The sequence below is a fragment of the Numenius arquata genome, chromosome 16 (assembly GCF_964106895.1).
Source record: "Numenius arquata chromosome 16, bNumArq3.hap1.1, whole genome shotgun sequence".
NCBI lineage: Eukaryota > Metazoa > Chordata > Aves > Charadriiformes > Scolopacidae > Numenius > Numenius arquata.
This window is the reverse complement of record NC_133591.1, coordinates 9,726,757-9,749,993: the sequence shown is the minus strand read 5'-3', so window position 1 is coordinate 9,749,993 and position 23,237 is coordinate 9,726,757. Positions and strand designations below refer to the sequence as shown.

Genomic DNA, 23,237 nt, shown 5'->3' with positions numbered 1-23,237 from the left:
TCTGCATCATAAAGAATAAAAAATAGTTTTTCATTGTCATGTACGACTTAGCTCAAAACAAAGATCAGAGGGTCAAATCCACTCCTCTTCCCAAGGGCTGCCATTTGGCACCATGTTAAGGGACAACTGGGAAAGTGTTTGTTCATAGATCCAGGCTGCTGTGCCATGTGAATTTCGAACTGATGAATGAGCACTGAGTCACCAACAAATCTCCCTGCTGAGCAGCAGCTAAGTGATAAATAGCCTGCCAGCCACAGTGCCTCTCCTTTGTCACCTCCCGGCTCTGTTGTACACACCGTGGCTCAGACGGGAGCCTTCACAATCCTTCCCTCCAGCACCACCACTCTTAATTCATTAATGCTCTACCACATTTTAGAAGGGCACAGAGAAAAGACTCCCCAGAGCACAACTCCCTTGTAACTGACTTTCCACTTCTAAAATACTTGAATATTCTCTCCTTTTCAACTCTTTTGGGGACACATGAACTTGATTCACGAGATGGACACGTTCATGTTTGCAACTTCCAGGTGCACATTAACAAGCATGTTTTCCCTGAAGAAAGTCTTGATCCGACTGATGATTTCTATTTGGGTCTAAGGCCAACAGGAGCCACAAACCTACGATGTGAATTACTGCACTTTCTCAAAGTTGCAGAATACAAGGGAGGTCTGCTCCTTCCTTCCTACATTACCCAGCACACCTGGCCTTCTGCTTTACCTTATGAAACTTGCCCGCAACACAGAACTTGTGCTGTTAGAGACATTGTTTTCACCAGCACAAGTTACCAGAGAAGCCAGTTACATTAATAACCCCAACCTACCAGCAGGACAACATTTCACAGTGGCCAATGCCATCATGTAGTCGCTTCAGATGAGAAATAATCTCCCTACCTGTTTCAAGGGGAGTTTCTTCTTCATCCGTTCTTTGCCTCTTTCTGCCTCTCTCTCAGAGCTCCCGGCATCATTATTATGGCCATTTTCACTCGGCTCAGCAGACACACAGTTTTCAGATTCTCTAGGTTTCTTTCCTGGATGCCTCTCCCATTTCTCCTTCCGCTCTTGAGGCTTTAGCGACATGTCCTTCTGTAAAGGAGGAAAAAAAATAGTTAAGTTCTTTAGGACCACTTTTAAGCATTAAGCAGCATAAATATTGAATAAAAACACAAACAAGACAGTGTGTTCTTTCCAGAGACGACTTAAGATGAATAATTAGGCACGCACAATGCAAACAGTAATTTTAGATTAGATTACGATGAACACTCTCCAGGCTATGTGTTTGATTAATTTCAGAGATGCTGGAACTGGTTATGAAAATGAGTTTGCTTCAGATTAATTCAGGAACCATACGTCAACAGCACATGAAGCAATCAGCATCCTGAAGGAAGGCCTTTAACTGCTCAACTGAAGCAGAGGTGATTTTTATTTTGTTTTGTTTCTGATCTCAGAAAGCAAGGTATCAGCCCCCGCCTTGGGTCTGACAGTCCCTGATTCACAGTAGCATTCACAAGGGGAAACGCACTTCTAAAGCCTACCGTGCATTCAATACGCCAGCTGAGATCAATGGGATCTAAACACATAACAGGGGTTGAACGCTTCGAAGTGTTAAGTGTCTGCCTTGAATCAGGACTATAACATACAATCTAAGCAGAGTTTAAAAGCGGGAATGTCATGTCCTAATGATTAACGTCGGAAGTGAGATCAGAGAAGGGAATTACTGCTGCTATCCCTGGCATCCTTGAGGACTGAAAGCTAAACTCTTGGTGACAATGTATCGACCTCTCCCCCCACGCACACCACACACAGGAAGAGTTTAAGAAATAATATGCCAAATCGCTATGACATTAGTTCACCACAGCTAGATAATTTTTTTCCCCAATGACTTTTATTAACTGCTCAAGGGTAAAAACTAAACTCTTTATTGAACGTCTTGCAGAATCCCTATTCCAATTAATTTTTTATGTGAGGTACATGTATAAGATGGAGATACCTTAAAAGCACTGTTTACCATGCCAAAATTTATCCATTTCAACCACAGAAATTTTTCCAAATGCCTCGCTTCTGACTCAAGCAATTATATCATGGACTTTCGTATCCTATGTGAAGGGAGCTCGCAGTACAACCTGCTCATGCCAACACACACACCCTCAGTACGGCAAAAGAGCTCACGAAAATCATTAGCTCTCTAGTCTCTCAAAAACTAAAGCCCAACAAAAAAAGAAAATTAGGAATTGGGATGAAATGCCCTGCTGATTGCTCTAGATTACTTCCTCCCCCTCCCGTTTAATTAGTGAATTGACTGCCTCAGTGTGCAACGTGCTGGTTCCACTCCAAATCACTCGCTGCCTAAAGTTACCTTTCCCTGTGAAGCGAGATGATGCACTGACTCTTCAGGGTCGCAGAGACGTTGAAATTTGAATCACGACAATGAAATATGTACAGCTGTTTTTTAGTCCAGCCCAGGCTCAAAGACAATCAGCCAACACCCAACCTCTATACCCCTTACACAGGGGTCCCGCGTGGCTGGCAAGCTCCTCTTAACACACACATATATACAGCTCGTTGCAAAACCCCCAGAGATACAACCCTCACCCCAAACTTAAAATAAGTAGCACTGTCTCAGAGGGCAGTAGACACCAGAATAAAGCTCAGATTGCCAAGTCCATAAGTAGCGAAAGAGCAAGGAAAATGACTGTCTGGCATTACTCTCCATGAATCATAAAACGAGAAATACAAATTAGTATTTAGTTGCTCACTTTGGTTTTTAGTTTTAAGATAACACTCTAAAGCAGCAGTTGGAGATGCCACTTAAAGAAAGTCACATTATCCTATTTACCGGGAAGTTGCTAAGATAGAAATCAAAATGCTAAGCTTCAGTAACTAATCAGAAACTAGTGCAATGGAAATGACATCTGTTAACTGATACTCAGCAAAACACTAGAAACAGAAGCCGCTAAAAATGTGCACTTCTTCATAAAGCCAGATGCAGCTGCAACGTGACAGCAGACACATGGAAGATGCTGCATGAAGTGACACAGGCCCCTGATGAGGAAGAAGGGAGGCTCTGGCAGGGGAATGCCACCACCTGAACGCACCAGCGAATAATGCTCTCCTGGCTCAGCAGGTAATATTCACTTTTAAAGATACTTTCAAAGGCAGTGGATGGCTGGTTTGGTTTAAATTCTAGCTGGCTTCACATGGGAATTGGGCCTCTGCTAATGCCTTAGGGAAAGTCCTCCCTCAGTACCCACAGCACGTTCACTGCACATTTCACACTATTCCCTTTCCTTTACAACCAGTCAGGAAAGCTGCATTTTCCCCCTTACTGAATCCTACAAAATTCCCTATTTAGAAATTTAGCTTTTTATCCCCATTTTGTTTGGATATTTAAGGTTTCTCTCATCCCTCACTGAGCTACTAGCAAAATTAATTCAGGGACTACAGTCATAGCTGGATCAAAGCCAAGGAAATAACGCATTCACTTGTAGTGCCACTTGCGTCCAAGAATCTCAAGCACTTTCCAAACAGCCGTGAATTAAGCCCCAAGCCCTGGTAGCCGAGGCTGCCACTTGCCTCCGGGCAGGAGGAGGGCGACCTCAGCTCCACAGCACGCCTGGGGCAGCCGCAGGGAAGATGCCAAGTTTCTCAGCCCCGTGACAAGAAAACCTATTCCACGGTGCTGTTCCTCCCCACTACAGTGGAGGACGCGTCTCACAGGACTTTGCTTTTTCTGGGAAGGCAGGACACCGACCTCAGCCTCTCCTTACTGACAGTGGGTGACAGAGGGGTTGGTTTCTATGCTGCTAAATGCAGACCTCTTTGCAGCCTCAGGCAGAGAGCAGGAGGGGGCTAATGGGGTTTCTGTTCTTGCCTCCTTTGTTTCCTTTCTATTTACTCTACTAAAAGAGCCTTCCAGCGATTGCTCTTTTACTAAAGTTTATGACCTCCAAGTTGGGGACCTCACTCAGCACAAGAGCTTACTATTTTGGGATGTGCATCTGTGCTTGCGCAGAAGCAATTGCTGGAAAATTTAAGCACATACAGAATATACAGTACATCACTGCAGTCAACAACGTTTATTGATGTACCTTGCCTTCATTCCAGAAATCCCAGCCAGCAGGTGAGAGTGGCCTCTGACAAACTGCTCCACTGGAGCCTTCCCCCCAGACAAGCCCAGACCAGCAGGTATGTGCACATCACGTAAAGCCTAGTATTCACACAGCAACAACGTCTGTAGTCAGGCCCTGAAGCCAAAAGGTCTTCATATTCAGTCTCGGGGTTTCTGCCCAACCCAGGAGTCAACCCAACCTGGCTACCTTTGCTGTCAGGGCCAGTAAATCCCCTTCTGCAGGGAAGGCTGGTGGATCCAGGCCCATTCTCTCTTCTTGGTTCCAGGAAGGAGATTGCCAAATATGGTTCCAGAATATACAAAACTATTTTGTTCCTTGCTACTCACTGCTTCCAGAGCTGTCTCCTACCTGTCCTCACTTAGGAATCTCTCTCACACCTTCCAGGGCAGGCTACAGCCTCTCCATCTGCAGCCCCTCGTCTGTCTGGGCTGCAGACAGAGAGCAGATGGTTCTAATTGGCTGCGTGGTTACAGATAAGAAAGAATTAGGCCTTGCTTTAGTGCCTCTTTCCTGGCAGTTACTCCATGAAACATACAGATTCTATCTCCCCATTTGCTTATTTGGATGTACAGATATCAAGGAACACTTCAGCTGAAACTGTAATTGTGGTACCTCCTCCAGCTCCACCTGAAATACTTGCACACCAGTAGCTGTGAAGATCCACTGGCAAAGACCTCAGCACAAGCTGGCAACCCGTGTGTAACCTGGACTCTGCAACACATTTTGAGAGTCCATAATAAAAATCTCTGTGATTTTTGTTCATTACTATTTGGCCCAAGCTAGTTAGAAGTTATGCAATTGCACCTCTGCTTGCGGCAGAGCTGGCAACATCCTTAATCACTTGGAACACTCCTTCCCGAAAAGCCTCTTCCCCCCCCCCATCACCAAGGCACAGCCGCAATCTCCAAAGACTCTCAAGGTGCACACCACTCAGTTTTATTTAGAAAGCTGTGAATAATGGGAATGCACGGTCCTTGGCTCTGGAATGAGACCGTTCTTACCCCTAAAATGCCACAGCAAGAGACTTCTGCAGAGTGGACTCCGTGGTGTCTGTTTGATCAGGAAATAACGATCAGCCCTAGAGGACCCTGGCACAAGCTCACAGCCACAGCCAGCCGCTGGCTGGAGTCATCACCCAGTGTTTGCTCAGCCCAGATCAAACTCTGCCTTAATCCTCCGAGTTTACACAGCTCTTTGAGATCTCAGAAAGCACGTAGTGGGAAGCTGGGGTTGTAAACACCTTTCATACAGAGGGAACACTTAAAGAACCTGAAAAAAAAGTGCAAAACCCACACAGCTAGATGAAAAACCTTGAGCATGCTGCTGGGGTGCAGAGGACAAAAATAACACCTACAGTTAATAAAATGACTACCCTCAGCCCTCAAGCATCAGTTCAAAATGCAGCCCTGGTACAAAATCAAGTTCATTACAATCCTCCATCCCCAGGGCCCATCAGACACTGGAAGGCTCAGACAGGCAGCCAAGGACTGGCCACACTCCGCTCCTGCCAGACTGTCTCTGCTGACTTTGAAAGATTATATGGGCTGATTTCCCAGAAGGGAAACAGCCTCCAGCTTCTCTCTCCACAACTCTTCACTGCAGCACTTATGCCTTAAGTTGGGGAACATGAAACATCCCACCGAACATCAAACAGGAGAAGGATCCACACAAAGGATATAAAAAAAAAAAACCCTACTGTTGTCTCTAAAACTGACCCTGCTGTCCCTGTTTCCACCTCCAGCTTCTCTCAGCAAAATTGCAATGGAAAAGCCCCTACGGATCTAAGCACCATCTATCCTTATATCAACTTTATCATGCAATTAGCAGTAGGGCTGTCAAACGTGTTTGTTTAACAGTTCAGGGAGAGATCCTGGCTCAGAGAGGAACTGGAACAGATTTACTTTTAATTAGGTTACTTTTAAAATATTCTATTGACCTGATACCCAGTTTATAGAACAGCAACATAGAAACAAATGATGATTTCATATTCTAGTGCTTTCTAAGTAGGCAGAGCTCGTTACAAATACAGACAGGACCTCTACTAAGGTAAATCTACTGTCCTTTAAGTTGAACAAGGTGACACAGGAGACAGTAATTCAAGTGGAAAGATAATATTAGAGATATACACGAGAAATGTACATGAAAAATTAACTTTAAGGCACAGATTTGAAGATGGGTCCATAGAGAGAAAAGCCACTGTAAGAATGGAGCCTGCACTCAATGATGAGTAGCCAACAGGCAAATGAAATGATGTGAATAATAAGAAGAGGAAAAAGGGAGAACAAAGGAATGGGATAAGAGGTAACTCTGCCAGAGGGTATCAGGTAGGACCACCAAGGTGACTGAATTTGAACTCAATGTTCGAATGCAAATGCAAGTGCAGGCCTTAAAAATGAGCAGGAGCAAACTTCAACGGTGGGAGAGGAGAAGTTTGAGAGCTCTGGGGCAGAAAGAGCAGGTATGGAGGGCAGCGAGGGGAGGGAGTGGCGGAGGCAGGACTGGCCACAGCCTGGCACAGTGGCCCCTTGCCCGTAGCAGGCCAGGCCAGGCCAGCATCGCTCTCCCCAGAGCTCCAGGCATGCCGGGAGGCAGCCTGTTAGCATCTCTGGCCAGGAGGCTGCAGCTCTCATGGACGAGGATGTTTTCACTTTTCCTGTAAAACACACACTTGTTTGTTTTACTTTCCCACCCTCTTTTCTCCCCCATTGCGAACTTCACTAGAAATGTTAACTCAAGCCCCTAGGCCTTCCAGCTACAGCCACTAAAGCTTTTTTAAAAGGAAAAAAAAAAAAAAAAAAAAAAAAGAGTCTAGATTTGAAGCGACTCTCCTGCTTTGACCCTACATTCAAGCAACGCAATCAATATCAATTAAAATGATTGCAAATGAAATCCTTGCTTGTTTAACCTTAGACTGCAATTCTCCTTTCGTAGCTGACATATTCCAGATGAGTTTGGGTCTTGCTTTTTAAAATGCACCATTTGCTCTGACCCTGTCACATGTTTAGCTCAAGAATAAGATGACTTTTTGACAAGACAGCTTTGGAAATGTTAAGACATTTGAAGCTGCCACTGGTTTGCAGGTTTATGATACACGATTTAACTTAAAAATACAAGTGGATGAACCAAGAAACTCACTGTAATTGAAACAGTCAAATTTATTACTAGGGGCTGCGTTCCTGTCACCCGTGAAGAGCTGAAGAGCAAGCTGCTGGCACTCTGCTAAATGCCCACTTGTTATGTCTCCCAAGAATTAAACCCTTTGCTGCTAGGACCTTGAAGACACTGTACCAAGTAGAGACACCTTGGACTAGTGTTATCTCAACACAATGCACAGCCAAAAATTACAAAAGATCAGTATCGCTCTACTTTTAAATGCATTTCAATCCACAATGATTTTACAATGCTTTGATTGCTGTTTTTGCTTGCACGAGACCTGAATAAATAATAATAAAGTGCTGATGAGTAATTGTTTTAAAAAGCTGGGGAGAAGGTACTGTTCTTGAGGGTAAGAAAAAAACCAACCAGTCCTCTCCCTCCACAGTAGCACCAAGTACCTGGAGAGTGTTTAATAGTAATCTAGGGGACGATAAAAGTAAGAATAAGTGCAGCAAATAGCTTCTCTATAGTAAGAGGTCAAGCAAATCTGCATGAATGTGAACATATGGTTGCCCATGTTTTTGGTATAAACCCTTCTCCACCATCACCCATTGGGGACACTGATACACAAAAACTACATTTTTAAGCTGCACTCCGCAAGCTCCCCAGGGAGCCAGCCGTGGCTTTCTCTTCTCGAGAGCTCTCATCTCCACTGCAGAGCCTGCGGGCGCTCACTGCAGAGAGCTGCACCCATCTTCCTCCCTACCTTCTAACAGACACGCTGTACGGCTATTAAAACTCCCACAGGTGCTTGCTGTCCATCAGAAAGGAAATGATCCCATTTTAAGCCATCAGTATTTCCTCTAGTGATGGCAGTAAATGCCCGACGAGTGCTCGCAGAATTACTGTCAGCGGAAAGTGTGTCAGAGAGCAAGGGAGCTTAAATGATTGAAGGGAAGCTGGGGCACCATTTTCAGGTAGATAAAATGAGGCATATTGCAAGCCCAGCCTGCCCAGCTTTTACAGGCTGCAGGAGTGCCGAGAGGCACTGCTGTTCCTGCACCACGATGCCAACCTGCCCAGCTTCCACAGCACATCACAGTACTCTCCTGCTGAAGCTGCTTTCAGCCAGGATGGGGAGCTTAGCCTGCCCAGTTTATGAAGGATTTGCAAAAGAGCTTGTGCTTATCTGACAGCACCTATTTCAGCTGCACGGCGGCACTGCTGGGTATGGATGCTGAGCACAGAGCATCTCCTGCAGAATGACTGCACAAGAAGCACTGCTCCTGCAAAGTCCCACCATTCCGGTGAGTCCCCTCCCGGGAGAAAACAATAGGAACAGAGGGAACAATTAGGATGGCAGCAGCCCCAGACGCTGCCCTTGCGTCGCCCAACATCTCACAAGTGACAGACTATGCACAACACCTCCACTTTAAAGAATGTGATCTGGGGGACATCCATCTCAATTAACTTCCCAAATTATCCAGCAAGTAAGCGGCACGGTCAGGCACTCACTGCAGGTCCAGTGTTTTGGGAAGATATTCCTCAAGTGTGGCAATAATCCCTGACACTGACGGGCCCACGCTGCTGACAGGCAGCAGCCACACACTTGTTTGCGGAGCAGCCTTTAAACACTTAATCTGAACTAATTCTCCTTCTCCCCAGATTATTCAGGCAGGAACTCATATCAAATTCAAACAGCTCCCATCGAGTGACAGAATTAGGACCTGAAGAAGCAGCTCCTTGCGTGAAGCCAGATGTGGCCATTTCATCACTCATTTTTAGTCTGGCCAGGAAAGTAACACAACTCCCAAGCCTCCAGATGCACCAGCTGGCCCCAAGCTGCCAAAGGAGAAGGCGTGAGGGTCCTACCAGCACAAACTGGTATGGCAGCTGGATGCTTTCACCATTACCAATTTTCAGCTAAACTAGCCAGAAAAAACAGGAAAGCACTGTTGAGTAAAAGATGCCTCCAGCCTATTTGTCACTATGGACAGCAATGTTTAGGAACACTGGCTCACTCTTTAAAATTAATAACAAAAGGAGAAGACACAACTGTTTCAACCTCTGCTGAGGGGGGAAGTCATGCTTCCATGAGCTGGACTCAACACGGAGCTGAGCCAACCTGGGGCTGGGCAGATGGACCAGGCATATGGCTCATTTACCAAAGGCAGGAGCTTAAATTGGTCTCCTCCATCTATACTTCTGCATTGAAAGTTTTTATCTTCATAGTGCAAATTATCTAACCACCACATTATGACTGCACTGACTATCACATGAATAGCTTCATGCTTGAGACTTAAAAGATATAGCTATACCCTTAGGTAGTTTGGTCATGAATTCAAGCATCTCCAGCCTGATTTATTAAGCAATTAAAATCTTCCACCCACTACATGCAAATGCAAAGTTTTAATTTATTTTCTATGACTCCTGATTCAGCCACACGTGTTGTCTCCACTTATTTTTTTGGTCCGTACTTTTAAAACATATCCATGGAAAATGTACTGCTCTTAAGCAGTGGCACCTACAGAATGAAAGCTCCAGACGACTCTCCCACGTGGTGACAGTCTCAAACACATTCCCTCTGCAAGTAGCTAGGGACATTTTGAGACTCTGCCTCCAGCCCACGTTCTTTATTCCCACCCTCCCAGGAAGGGAGCCATTCCTAAAGCCACTGCGGAACAGAGGTACGAACGTTCTTCAGCCACCGCAGAACAGTCCGCAAGCTTCCCTTCAACTGCAGTTTGACACAGCTCACACAAAGCCAGCGCACACTGGGCTGAAGGAGACGGACGCTCGCAAATTCACTTCTGCCAACTCTACTGCAGCAGTGAGCATCTCCAGAAGAAAAACCATCCATATCCTGATCCCTGGTGCTGCATGATAAATTAATTCATGTTTAAACACTATGACACTAGAGGCATTTTTTTACCAACTCTGCAGTTGCCCTCACTGGTAGGCAGCAATTTTCAGTTCAGCTGTCATGAGGTCTAGAATGTACATTAAATAATTAGTCCTCTGGTAGTTTCTTTTGGCTAGGAAGCAAATGAGAAGAAATATACATGTTCCAACAACAAGAAATATGTAGAAGCCAGCCTTCTCCAGAAACAGCTGCCCATAGCATATTACTTCAACCTAAGGAGAAAACCCTGAGCGAGGTGACTTCTAGCAGGAGAGAAATGCCTTTCTAAATGTCTAAATGTCACACACGCTAATGAAAAGTCCAGGACAGTGCATCTGTGCCACCCTCGTCACCCTTGCTCCTCCTCAAACATGCTGCTGGAGAAATGTTCTGTACAACAGAGTTCTACAGCTGTCAGTCTCGCCAGCGGTGACGTTCTCCCCCATCGAATGGCTCAGCACACACCACGAGCTCCTGAGAGGCTCATCTATAACTGGTTTGCTAGAACAAACAACAAGCCACCAAATGTTTCCATATATCCTTAGGGCTTCCTAGAACAGTTCCAAATATTCTGATGGCTGTGTCAGGAATTAAACATTCATTTATATCCTAGGCAATTGCTGAGAAAGGGGAAACATACACTATAGTAGCAGGGAATTTTGATGTATTCTATGTTACAAAACATTTTCAGTCAGAGAGCTCAAAGGTCATTAATAGATTTTCATATGTTTACATACAGCAGCTATTTCAAGCTCTGTAATTTTAAAACTGCATGTCAGTCTCTCAATTTCCAGCTGTTATTTCAACATTAGATAATGAACACAATGCAAAGGTTACACAATCACTTGAACCAGCTTATGCTGTAGATCCAGTCACACGAATCATTATTAAATTCTAATTACACATATATTATTTTACAACTCTTATTAGAATAGCAGGGCAAATCCTTTTGTATAAAGGGATCAACAGTTTGGAAAAAGAGGGGAGAAAGGTTATTCTTTTAATGTGACAGAGTTGCTCCTCTCTCTCCCTCCATCACCTCAACCACGGCTGATTTATGAGTCTCGGAAACAAAGCTGCACCTTGTTAACACCACACCAGTCGGTGCACATAGAGCTATCAGCTCTTATTTTGCTTAAGTGCTTTACAGATCCCTAACATATCAACATTGATGCCTACTTAAAATAATCATCTTTGATCAGAGGAAAAAAAAAAGCACGTTTAGTGGTTACCCATTGTACTGTCTGAATAGGCTCCTAATTTTTCTTTATATAACTACTTTGAAATTGAGAAGAACCACTCCAAAACGTAGAGATTTCTCCTAAGGACAGTGCTGTTATCTAAGCTAAAGCTTTGCAAGACATCAGGCTTCCATACCAGAGATTTTTATTTTATTTTTGGACCAAAAGAAATCATTGTAATCATCTGATCTGACCCTTTTTATCATGCAGCCAATGAGCAAAATCACCCAATTACGAAGTGGTCTTAGGGAAATTTTGGAAGTGCACTAGCAAACTACCCCATTACCAAGTAAGAAAATCAGCAAATGATGTTTGCTCTTGCCTCTCATTTTTTTCTCTCTATTCCCAGGCAGTGCAAAATGTTACCCACTCTGGTTTATTCCGCCCAAATCCAGCTGTCAGTCACACAGCATGTAACCTCAATGGGAATTGAAGAATCTCATCCCCAAGATTCAGCTTTGAAGCAGGACAGACCAGCAACGTCCCTTTGTGCGAGGTCTCCTGTGGTGACAGCAACGCTACCCTGGCAAACTGATGTCTCTCTAATCCCCAGTGCATCCTTTGCCAGCAATGAATTTCACACTGGGAAATTCCATGCTTTGACATTAAATAATTCCAGCTGGGATTTTCAAAGGATAAGAGATAGGAGTCCAATCCCATCACATTCCAATAGGAAGCCCTTAAGGTTTGGTTTATTTTCTTTTAAAAAAGGAAACCCATATTTCATCCTCATTTCCATCCCAAGTTTCCTCTAGGAGATGAAACTGAAAGCAAGAAACAGAGGGCAAGAGCAGTGGTAATGGAAAGACAGACCTTTATGGGACTGAGAAATGACAACGCCAATTCTTAGGTACACCAGTTTGCAACATGCAATACAAGAAGGAACAGATAAATCAGCACGTTCATTAGTGTTCCTGAGAGAAAGGAGGATTTGTACTTTTGTCTGGTTAGTCTCACTTGCCACTAAGGAAGAAGTAACCAAGCGAGCGCTCCACCAGGACGGTACACAATTAAAGCTCAAGAGCGAACAAAACCAGCAAGCTGTAGAGAGGAGAACATATGCAGAATCAAAATGATGCGATCCACTCACCCAAGCATGTCAAATAAGGCCTGGGGCAGGCAGAGCCGACAGGACAATAACCCGCTGCAGAGAACGACCTCAGCAGAGCAGGCGCCGTCAATCACTCCTCCTTCCCGTCTCACCAAATCCAGAGCAAGTTCTCATCGGCTTTGCCACTCTCTTTCCATTATGTTCAGAGGATTTGGCTTTTCCCCCACCCAAGCAGAGCTAAGCCAGGCCTCTTTGCAACCACTTCCTCAAGCCATGCTAAATTATGAGTTTCTCTTAATGCTTAGTTTTCAAATCCAGAAATCTCTATCTGCACTTCACAGACCTGAAACCGAAGGCTGGCTGGTTTGTTGGACCTGTTTTCTTCCTGTCTGGAACAAGGCTTTACCAGTCAGAGACTAGAGAAAGGGGCATTCATGCAAAGTTTTCAATTTGCTGCTAGCCCTCAATTTTGAAATGCAATAGGGAATTCAAACATGATACAGAGCAGCAGCTTTCATCATTGCTAACCCTCTCAAATTAGTTAAGAGCCCTTGTACATCTCATGATTCATGTCTCTGAGGGCTTAACTTTGCTCCTCATTTACTGTTCACGGCGCCTTGTCAATGGTAAACATCACGGAGCAAGAAACGCAGATGTAGCACAGAGTATGTATTTGTTCAAATGGGCAGAACTCTTTGGCAAGACCCAAAAATTCAGTCAACGTGAGAAGGGTTAACACAAAACAGACACAACCAGGGACTCTGGAGAACAGCCTGCATGGAAGCAGGGTTTCTCGTGATTATTTCTGTCTCATAGCTCTTAATAAGCCACATCACAGCTGACATTTCCACCAGCTATCTGCTTCCTTACGTAGATAACCAGAAACAGAAAAGCTGACATAGCAATTATATTACACACACACACACACAACCTAACAACTCTCACTGCTACAACAGCACGAGCAATGAAGAACAAGCACATCCCGAATTCTCATCCAGGGTCTGACACCAGTTCTCAATGCAACCATATGCCAGATACCTACTTTAAAAATTGTTTTAAGAAGTGTTCATAAAATCAGGTGAAAGTTGCAGCACATCTCTCTCAACAGAGTTATGATGCAAAGAACCTTCCAGATAAAAAAGGGCTATAAAAGCATTTCACAGCTACTGTTTACTACTGAAGCTCTAACCCCCATCCCAGTTGTCCCCCAGGAGACTTTCGGTGCCCACCTATTCCCACAGCACATCACACCCAAGCGGCATGACCCCACGGGTGAGTGTGAAGCCCCCAGCCAGGCAGAGCGGCTAGATGCTGAGGCTGCAGCAGGACAAACGTGTCCCCGTGTCCCGTCCCGTGTCCCCCCCCCCACCCCCCCCCCCGCCCCCCCCCCCACCACCTCCATCCCTGGAGGCTGTTGCTAAGCAACAAAGTGCCACCGATATCTGCAAAATCCTCCAGCTCTCCATCCAGAGCACCTCAGTCCTATTCCCAAATACCCAATGGGCCACAGCGTCTCTCTTGTAGCCCTTGATAATCTTGCTTTTATATGTAAAGCAGCTTTTTGTCAAGGAGTTCAGGGAGCGCTATGATAGTAAAAACTGCAGATAAAAAGATAGTATCAAGAATACTACATTTCAAAAAGCAGATAAAAGGGCAGAAAGGAAAATTTCACACATCAGACTAGAAGGGCTCACTAAAGCAGAAAGGGGTTCAAAACCCAGGAGTTTCCAGGTATTTGTTTTCAGTGAAGGACATGGATTTCCCAAGGTCCCCACCATGACCAAGCAAAGTTTTAAGTCTTAGTGCTCAGGCTTCAGCAGGATCAGTAAAAAGGGAGGTGACTGAGAGACCAGCCCCCTTTTTGCAATGATGCCAGAAGCGAATGTCTTCTCAAACCTTACAGATACAGGCTGACAACATAAAGGCTTTAAAAACCAGAAAGACCAGCTTAAATACACCCATCCCACAGAAGGTGGCAACCTGGGGAGCGCAGGGCCATGTTACTTAAGGTGGCTTAACAGCAGTTCATCCCCCATCTCTCTCAAAACCGGGTACACTTCCCATCCACACACTACTCTGATACTGATACAGATGAGGTTTGTGGCTTTCACATCCCATTTGGGAAAGCCTTCCTCTAGCAGGGAAAAAAATAAAGTAAAATAAAAAAGCAGGCTGAGAAGGTGAGGGGAAGTTCTTTCATAATTTATAAATAACATCACCATTTGGCCTTTTTCATTAGCAATTCTTAAAGCACAACACAAAAGGAATCAGCATTTTGACCTCTATTTAACAGAATGGGAACAAATACAAAGCAACTTGGCCCAAATCAACCATCAGTCCTCTGGCAAATTGAGGAGGAGAAGCTGCATCTCCCAGCTCCTAGATCATACTGTGCTCCAGGAAAACCAAACTACATAGAAATCTTCTGACACTAGAAAGAATTTCATGCTAGTGGAGGAGAGCAGATTTTTCTAGGACAGCAGTAAATGCAAACGCAGACATTAGCTACAAAGGAGGCAACAAGTGGGATTTGAACAGCTTCAACCTTCTATCCTTTTGAGCGTCTTAGATAAAATCAGCTTGAGAATAGGGAGGACAACAGGATCAATACATTTAAGTCAGGTTGTTTGTTACCAAACGAGTAGAACTGGCAGCTCTTCTTGGCTTCTGAAATATGACACATAACCTGGCCTTTCTAATGCGCTACTTTGGATGGCACCCAAATCCAGCACCATCTGGCCAGCATGGGCACATGTATACAAAGAGGACAGAAGAGACTCCAGGCTGACAGATAAAGTGACATAGCAGTGCAGCAATAGGGACTTTAAATCTCTTCAGAGTTTGCAAAGCCAGCTAAGCACAGTGGAAACACAACGCCAGTTAATGACTTCAGGGCAATACGAGGGCTGAGAATTTCTCATACACATGAGATCCGGGTAAACATTTGTTTTGTTTGTAGAAACCATTGCCAGTGGTACAAAAATACGCAGAAGAGTTTTCCCGGTGTAGATTCGAAGCAGAGGGTATCACATTTCCTCCCCTGCCCCAAAGCTAATCCCTACATTCAAAAGCCTGATTTTTCCACCTCTGTTTTTACATTCACTCTTGCATGACGCTCTCCTGGCATCACACGGCACTCAAAGCCAACATGTTATTCCACGGCTTAGAGCTTCTTAAAAAGCTTGGCCTCCCAGCTATGGCACAGACCACTCCTTCCTTCTCTCCTGCTACCACGACACAATGCACAGATTCTTCTAGATTCATTTCTAGCATTTAAGTGATGATTTGGCAGTAAGGAAATGAGAATACTTAGGTAACAGCACGAACAGCAATCTGTCCCAGAGAACAAGGGGGATGTCTCGTATCACATCTAACATCCAATTCTGCATTCACTTACACGGTTTTATGCAACTGTTAACTCCACTGAGATAAGGAGAGTCACAGTGGTGGAAATGAGAGAACAATCATGAACTCAGTTTATGCCAACTCAAAAAAAAAAAAACAACCAGGAAATACTGAGGAATCCGACAAAACAGCTATTGCAGCTTAAGAAAGCACAGACACAGGTATCCACCCTGTCTTCTTCCTGAAGGTTAGCATCCCAAAACCAGAAGACACAGGAGAACATAAGCTAGCCTGATACCATCACACTGTGGTCTAACAGGAGAGTCCATTCAAATGAGCCATCATAAAATACACCAAAAACCCAGCTGTGTCAAGGTTAGGGGATTAAAAGTGACTTAAAAAATTGTAGCTGTCACCTGAGAGGAAACCATCCCCAAAAATGTGATCAAAGGTTCCCAAATCATCCTGGTTTAGATTTCAAGACATCACGCTTGAAATCTAAACAATTCCCTTATTAAATGAGTTCAAAGGGATTTCTAAGCTGTCCATGCCCCTGGGTCCTACCACTGATTTGGGCCTCACAACAATATTTTTTCCCACAAAGTGAATGTTTTTTTTCCCTTGGAGCACATTGAAGTGTTGCTTCAGAAAGCTGAGGGAAACAGAAAGCACTGCCACAAACACAAATTAAGAGAGAGGCGACTCCTTCTCCCTAGATATCCAACATTTCAAAGCCACAGAGACCGGAACATATCTTTTAACAAACGTGAACACGCTAAGTAGGGGTGGCTCAGAGTGATGGTCCAAAGCAAGGCAGTCACTTTTGAACACTGACGCCCTCCAGACTCCCACATTCCATTCTCAATTCTTTCACTTAAAGACCAAAAGCATCTAGAGTTGGGTTTGTGTCTTTCCTCTTTGCTGCGATACTTGACAGCATCACACAAGTCTGACTGTCTTCTATCTGGCATTACAGTACAAAACATTGCAGATAAACCATGTGGTTTTCAATCCTTCAGTTTTTAACAAAGCACAGCAGAAAGTCACTTCCTCTGCACAAAAAGGGCATTTGATGAAGAAGTTTCAAGTGAATGAGAAACTTTGGATAAGAACAGAGTCTTCAGGAACTCAGAAAACTGATGGGTTTATCTTCAATGTCATTTTTCTTTAACATTAACTATTCTCCACTACCCTGACAGACTGCATGTTTATTATGCCTTCTCCAAAGATGCCATAGGGAAAATCTTTTATCCTTGTTTTAAATTCTCTCATGAAATCACATAACGTATGTGTTAAAATACTGCAAATTCATTAGCTATCAATCCCAATTACATCTATTACATACAAGAAAGAATTAACCTTGATTTTTTTTTCTTATTATTATTACAACAATGCAGGTGAACAAATAGATAAATAAGTACATTTGGCAGAAAACAAATAATAAGCTCTTGTAAAAAGGGCCTTAATGTTTACAGGTCAAACTTAACAGGAGTCATGAGTTTTGGAGTTAACCCCTTGTTCTGGTCTTGATATTGTAAGCCATTGGCAAATCTGTTTGGAGACTGTAAAACAGATGAAAATGATGGGAAAATAAATATTTAAACACTTCTAAAAACCCACTATTTTACACAAAGTAGTCAAACCGTGTTCTAAGCCTGACCTTTCATTCACAGAGATCAGCTGGCTTTACAGAACCAGAACGAGCCAATTACCCCTTCCTCAATTTTGCAGGTGATAAAATTCCCAGTGAAGTGCCTTCTCCCAGCTCCAGCCCCAAACGCCTGATCTCTGGTTTCAGCATCCCAGCACCCGCCTCAAGCTTGAACCATGACACGTGGTGTGGTGCTTCCTTCTAGAGCCAAGAAACATGGGGACAGACACATGAAGAAACAGCCCCACTGCTGCCCACCCAGCACCGAGCCTGCACCGCTCCACTGGCCCCATGCAAAGGTCTCGTTTAGACAACTTCCACCAGCTTTGCCTTCACCTCGCACTTGCTACTTCCCCTTATCTAATCTGACTTCATGGTACTTCACAGTACCACAGGTCTGGCATTCAAAGCATCTGAAAGAAAAACAGACTGCAGAAGCACCCAGGGAGATTAGAATTAAGGCGCTAATTGTCTTTGCTGGCCAGTGAGGAGGTGTTGGCACAAGAGCCAGGGCTCTTCTCTGGCTGGGTCCCCATCCCTGCTACTCCTCCGGTGAGAGTGACCTTGGAAAGCCTTCCTCCTTCCTTCCCGGCCGAAGGGGCAATGCAGTCACCCGTGGGACAACTCAAAATGGCTTTAGCAGTCCCTGACGCAGCACCAGCGCAAATATTTGGGAATCAGCAAGGTGAACTGGACCAGCTTGCTGACCCAATTCCCCAGGTAGCCAGAGACAGTGGCACTGACACCATGCAGGAGACAGCACAACTTGGGCAGCGGATGACAAGGTGTCGGTGGCTGCCTCAGTCAGCAAAGGCACAGAAAAAGTTTTTAAACACATGATACCCTGAGCTCGAGTTGAAACGCACTGTGTGATGAAGGAACAAAGAGACGGAAAACACAAAGGGGAACTGTAAAAGAAAGAGTAAGCTCCTTCTCTCCTTAGCACACCAAATTAAAAATAATTAGAAAAAATAAATTAGCATTTTAAGAGGATGCAAGGGATCCATGAGGAAAAAAAAAAAAAAAAACCAAACCAAAACAAGCCGAAAACCCACTAAGTTCTATTCAGGTTTTGCACTTCTAAAATCTTGTAAATAAACACACCAGACTATTGAAAAAAACACACACAGAAACTCCTGATACATTAAACTCACACAGCAATCACAAAGCCCCTTACTTGCCTCAAACCAATAGTGCCTTCTGTACTTTTACACAGCTAAAACAATGCACCTCAGTAACAAATAACTTTAAAACCCAGCGTTATCAATGAGACACTAATTCCCTAGACCCAATTTCACTTTCTGTTTCTGAAAATCCACTGATTCTACAGTGCTCTCCTGCTTTTTGACATACCTTCCTCAGCTGGTTTCCCTGTCGTTTTTTATTTACTGGATTACAAACATTTTGGAGGTTTGGAAAGCATAGTATTTAACATTTTATAGAAACATCTGCCAACAGAGCTGCTAAACACTCTTGTAAGAGAGACAGAGATGTTTATTTAGACATGCTGCTGACGTTTTCTGTTGCATTTTGATCCTGAGGCATATGTAGTCCTTCCAAACAATTTAGCATGTACTGTGGAAGCACAGTTCTCCGAGAAATGCAGCTGAAAGTAATTGAGATTGAAATTGCAGGACCATCACAGGAAAACCTTTACCAAAGCTCCTCCCAAGGCTCCAGGCAGATCAAGCACCCAGCAGAAAGGCATGTACAATGCTTCTGGAGCACCAGCATTTGAAAGGCATCAAGTTTGGGACTTGGTGGGGACAATTCCACGACTGGCTCGAGGGGTGCTGGTTCCACTGGCAGGTACCACAAGACTGTGATGTGCAGTGGCCTCCTTTCAAGCTGGTCACCCCTTTCAAGCTGGCCACAGGACACCACGACAAGAGCCTGCGTTAATAGAAGGTGCAAATTTCACACAGAAAATTCACACTTCTCTGGCACTGCAGCAGCAACACAGGTGTCCTCAGCCACATGCTACTCCCACAAGCGAGCTGCTTGTCACCAGAGCTGGCTGGGTTACCCCTTAAGAGCCCCAGCACTGCCTGATGCACAGGGGTGTCCTTCATGCTCTGGACCGGTGAGCTCCGCTACATTTAATTACAGTGGCTGAAAGAGCTGTCCTTTGACTCCTCCCTGCCCTTCTGCTGGAATTTGCCACTCCACAAGTACAGCTGACAGAAGAGAGCTTACCAAGCCCACGGCCCCTACAGTTCATAACCTGATGGATTACTGCAAACTATAAATTGATCAGAGTTAAATCACCTTCAGCTGCTGCAGCAAAACCCCACAGGGATAATGAATCTGCATCCCTAGTCTCTGCCCGCCTTTCTTATCTGTTAAAAGAAGAGTAACCCTTCATTACAAAGTTAAAATCATTATGTCGGGCTAGAGAGTTTTCAGACAGGCTATATAAGTACTTAAGGGAAAGACTGATTTAGCCTACATCCAATGAAGAAAAAAAACCACAGTATCAACCAGCACTACAGCAATCAGAAGAAAAAGGGAGAATCCCAAACTCTACACTTTTGAGATCCGATCCCTAAAAGCAAACTGTAATACTTTCAACAACAGATTACGAATCTGCATATACAGAAAGGATTAATGCAGCCTGCTGGTTACAGAGATGAAGGAAAAAAAAAAATAATAAAAAAGGAGAACTGTGAATTAAAGCTAACCACACGAAAATTAAGCGGTTTTTTAAGGGCTGAAACCTTAAAACAAGCAAGCAAAGTACTTGTGTGCAGCAGAGGAAGAGGAAATCTTCTACTCCAGCTGAATTTACTCACTCAGAAGTGTGGATTTCATTCTCCCCCAAAAAATACCTTCACAGAAGTAGCTGATTTATCTTCTGCTTGGGTCTAGAAAACAGTGAGGAAACAGGACTTTACTGTGTTAAGACCCCTATAGCCTCCTCATGGGGAAAAAAAAAAAATGGATCTTCGCCTGCAAAGCTTGATCCTGCACAGTAATGCATGCGCCTCATGCATCTTCTGATGCATACTTTATTTGTGTAAATAACAATGATGGTTACCCCCATCTGGTTTCCATAGGGAAGCCTTTTAACTGTGGAAAAAAAAAAAAAAAAGACAAAAACTGGTATATTGTGAAAAATCCATTTTCTGCAATTACTTTCAACAAGAACCACCCCAGGAATTTTTTTTCACTTGTGCTGCCTAAATAATGATGAGAATTTGCACATTTGCATATTTGGGTAGAGCAAACTGGTCCAATTGAAATAGAAATGGTACTGCTATATCTATCTACATACTTATAATTACTCGGAAAGTAGTAGATTTTTTTTTTTATTCTTCTTTTGGGTCCAGAGGTTTTAAATTCCTGATAAAGGTCAAATCATTTCATTCAGAAGAGATGATGAAGCTCCAGAGTTTGACTGAAAAAGGTCACCAAATCCAACTGCTCGCATACTCTTTAAATAAAGTCATAGGCCTTTGCTCAAGTGTTAAGGATATTTAAGGACACTGCAGTAAAATGTATATGCTTATTTCCAGTCACTCTTATCAGTCAGAGCTTGTATTAAGTGGCTAGAAATCTGAAATAAGAAACTCCTATTACTGCACCTTTTTATAAAGTTCCTCCTATCAAAAGGAACCAAAAATTCCTGATGCTCTGAGTATGCCACAGCAACTTATCATCTGAGTGAATGGAAAGATACTAATTTTATGAGGGGATAAAAGAACAACATACAGAACTCCAGGTCTGAATCTCTTTATAACAGATTAAATGGATTAACTAATAAATTAGCACAAACTCAGAGATGCACAGTGGTAACTAAACAGCAAACACTGTTTTAGAAGCAGTAGATACACTTGGTTCAGAATGCCTAATTCACTCGCCTTCACGATAATCAGTTAAGATATACTACCGTTTTCGCTTTGTCATCACAGACACCACTCTTCACAGACAAACCCACTGAGTATAAAGAATCTGTTAAATAACTGAACCAGTACGTATCCAGCTTCAAGAAACACAGGACTCGCGTTTGTTCTGTCCAACAACTACAAGGAAAAATGCAGGTAGGTCACTGCCTATAGATCACCAGCACACATCTGAAGTGAACCTTTGGGCCACAAAGGCTTCCTAAAATTAAAGGCAGCAGGCACAAATGCCTAATTCAGAAGTTAGCCATATTAACAGGTTAAAAATTAAACACGACCAACCATCTGAACAGCTTCAGACCTCTCTGATCCCAGTGCAAAGCACAGAGTCAGCCAGTTGCAAAACTGCAACTTGGAGTTGCCAACAAGCAACTTCCTAAATCTGCTTTTTTCCTTCATTCCCTGGCACTGGGTATCTGGATTCACACCACAAGGTTAATTTACCAAGTGACAAAAAGAGCCAGGGGAATCCCAAAAATAGCTCCGTGCTCACCCCCCTGGCAGCAGGGGTAGTTGTATCACAGAATTTTTGACAAGTTGCTCAGTCAGTCAGTCCAACATACCTTCCTTGCTTGCATTCCCTCCTCTTGCTGCTTGATCCTCAGACTCTTTATTTGAGACCTTTCCCTAATAATAAAACATGTAATTTAAGGCACCCCGCACAGTCCACACCCATGGAGTTTATCTCAGCTTTCAGCCAAGCTAAGAATGGGTAAGTCACTGGAAGGGAAGCATTGAGAAGAAGAGAATATAAATATTGGGAAGGAAATAGTAAAGGAAATAAAGATAATCTTTCAAATAGCTGGATTAGGAGAGATGTCTCTCTTTTGAGGGTAGCGCAGGAATATGATGCATTTTTACCCCCCCGCTGGTTTTCATGTACACTAAAGAAAAACAGATCTGGGCTCCCCAGCAAGTTTGCTCACAAAGAACTCCAGCTGTTGAGTAGCCAGAAGCACAGACCCTGTGCAGGTCCCCAGCGGCCACAACATCACCTTTGTTATGTGAGGCACCAGCACCCCAATGGTTTAAGGTCTCAAACATTTCTTTTCCCAAAAGCTCTTTCTGGCATAAGTTATTTTAGGCACAATTCAAATACCCTCCTCTGAAACCAATTCCAAGAATTCAGAACCAAAAGGCCTCAAGCAGGCTTTCAGATAATGCACTAATTTCAAATAGCGAGAGGAAGTGCAAGCTCCCTGCCAGCTGCATTATTTAGGAGCCACGTGCACGGGACTTTCAAGCATTACTTATTGCTGCTGGTACAGTCCCTTCACCTTTGGGACAGACAACTCGGTGTCTGGCTCAGATTGGCATGGAAAGAAAAAGATGCCTTTGTGCTAGAACAGAGGCTCTCTCATGTGGCAGAACTCATGAGCTAAAGAACAGAAATACAATACTATATATAAAAAAACAAGATGGTACAAACATCATTACAGACTTGTGATGAGAGACTCTGCTTTCTTCTGTAGTAAATTATAAATACACCCCCTACTAACAGTTTGTGCGTGTCCTCCTTTTTTTTTTAAAAAAATTTCTGGCAAACTTAGCGCTTATGTGATGCAAAACCGGTCAGAGCTTCATCCAGACAGACACATTGCCCCATTAAGCCATATTAAAAGACATTCTCTAATTCAGCCTTTACTGAAGGAAGGTTTCGGACTGCCAGATAAGCCACACATCATTTGTAACATGGACAAAAATCCACTAAGAACTAGGCTAAAACCAAACTCATTTCCTCTTCAGGCTTGGGCCAAGATTTGAATCAAGGTCTCTAGGGGCAAAAAAGACTACAGCATTATAAACCATTACAGGCTGCCCATTTGCCTTCCTTGCATATTTTTACACTTATTTGAAATCCACATATGTGTAACATTACAAAAATTGGTGGGGTATTTCAGATTATAATTCAAAAGACAATAG

The 23,237-nt window shown here is 43.7% G+C and overlaps 1 protein-coding gene across 1 annotated transcript in view; it reads right to left on the bottom strand.

The window, feature by feature from the left end:
* FBRSL1 (fibrosin like 1) overlaps window positions 1-23,237 on the bottom strand; it is a 541,510-nt gene that overhangs the window by 391,331 nt on the left and 126,942 nt on the right. The window contains exon 2 of the mRNA XM_074159755.1: window positions 891-1,082. Within this exon, the coding sequence (XP_074015856.1) occupies window positions 891-1,082 (192 nt within the window). The remainder of the gene's footprint in view (window positions 1-890; window positions 1,083-23,237) is intronic.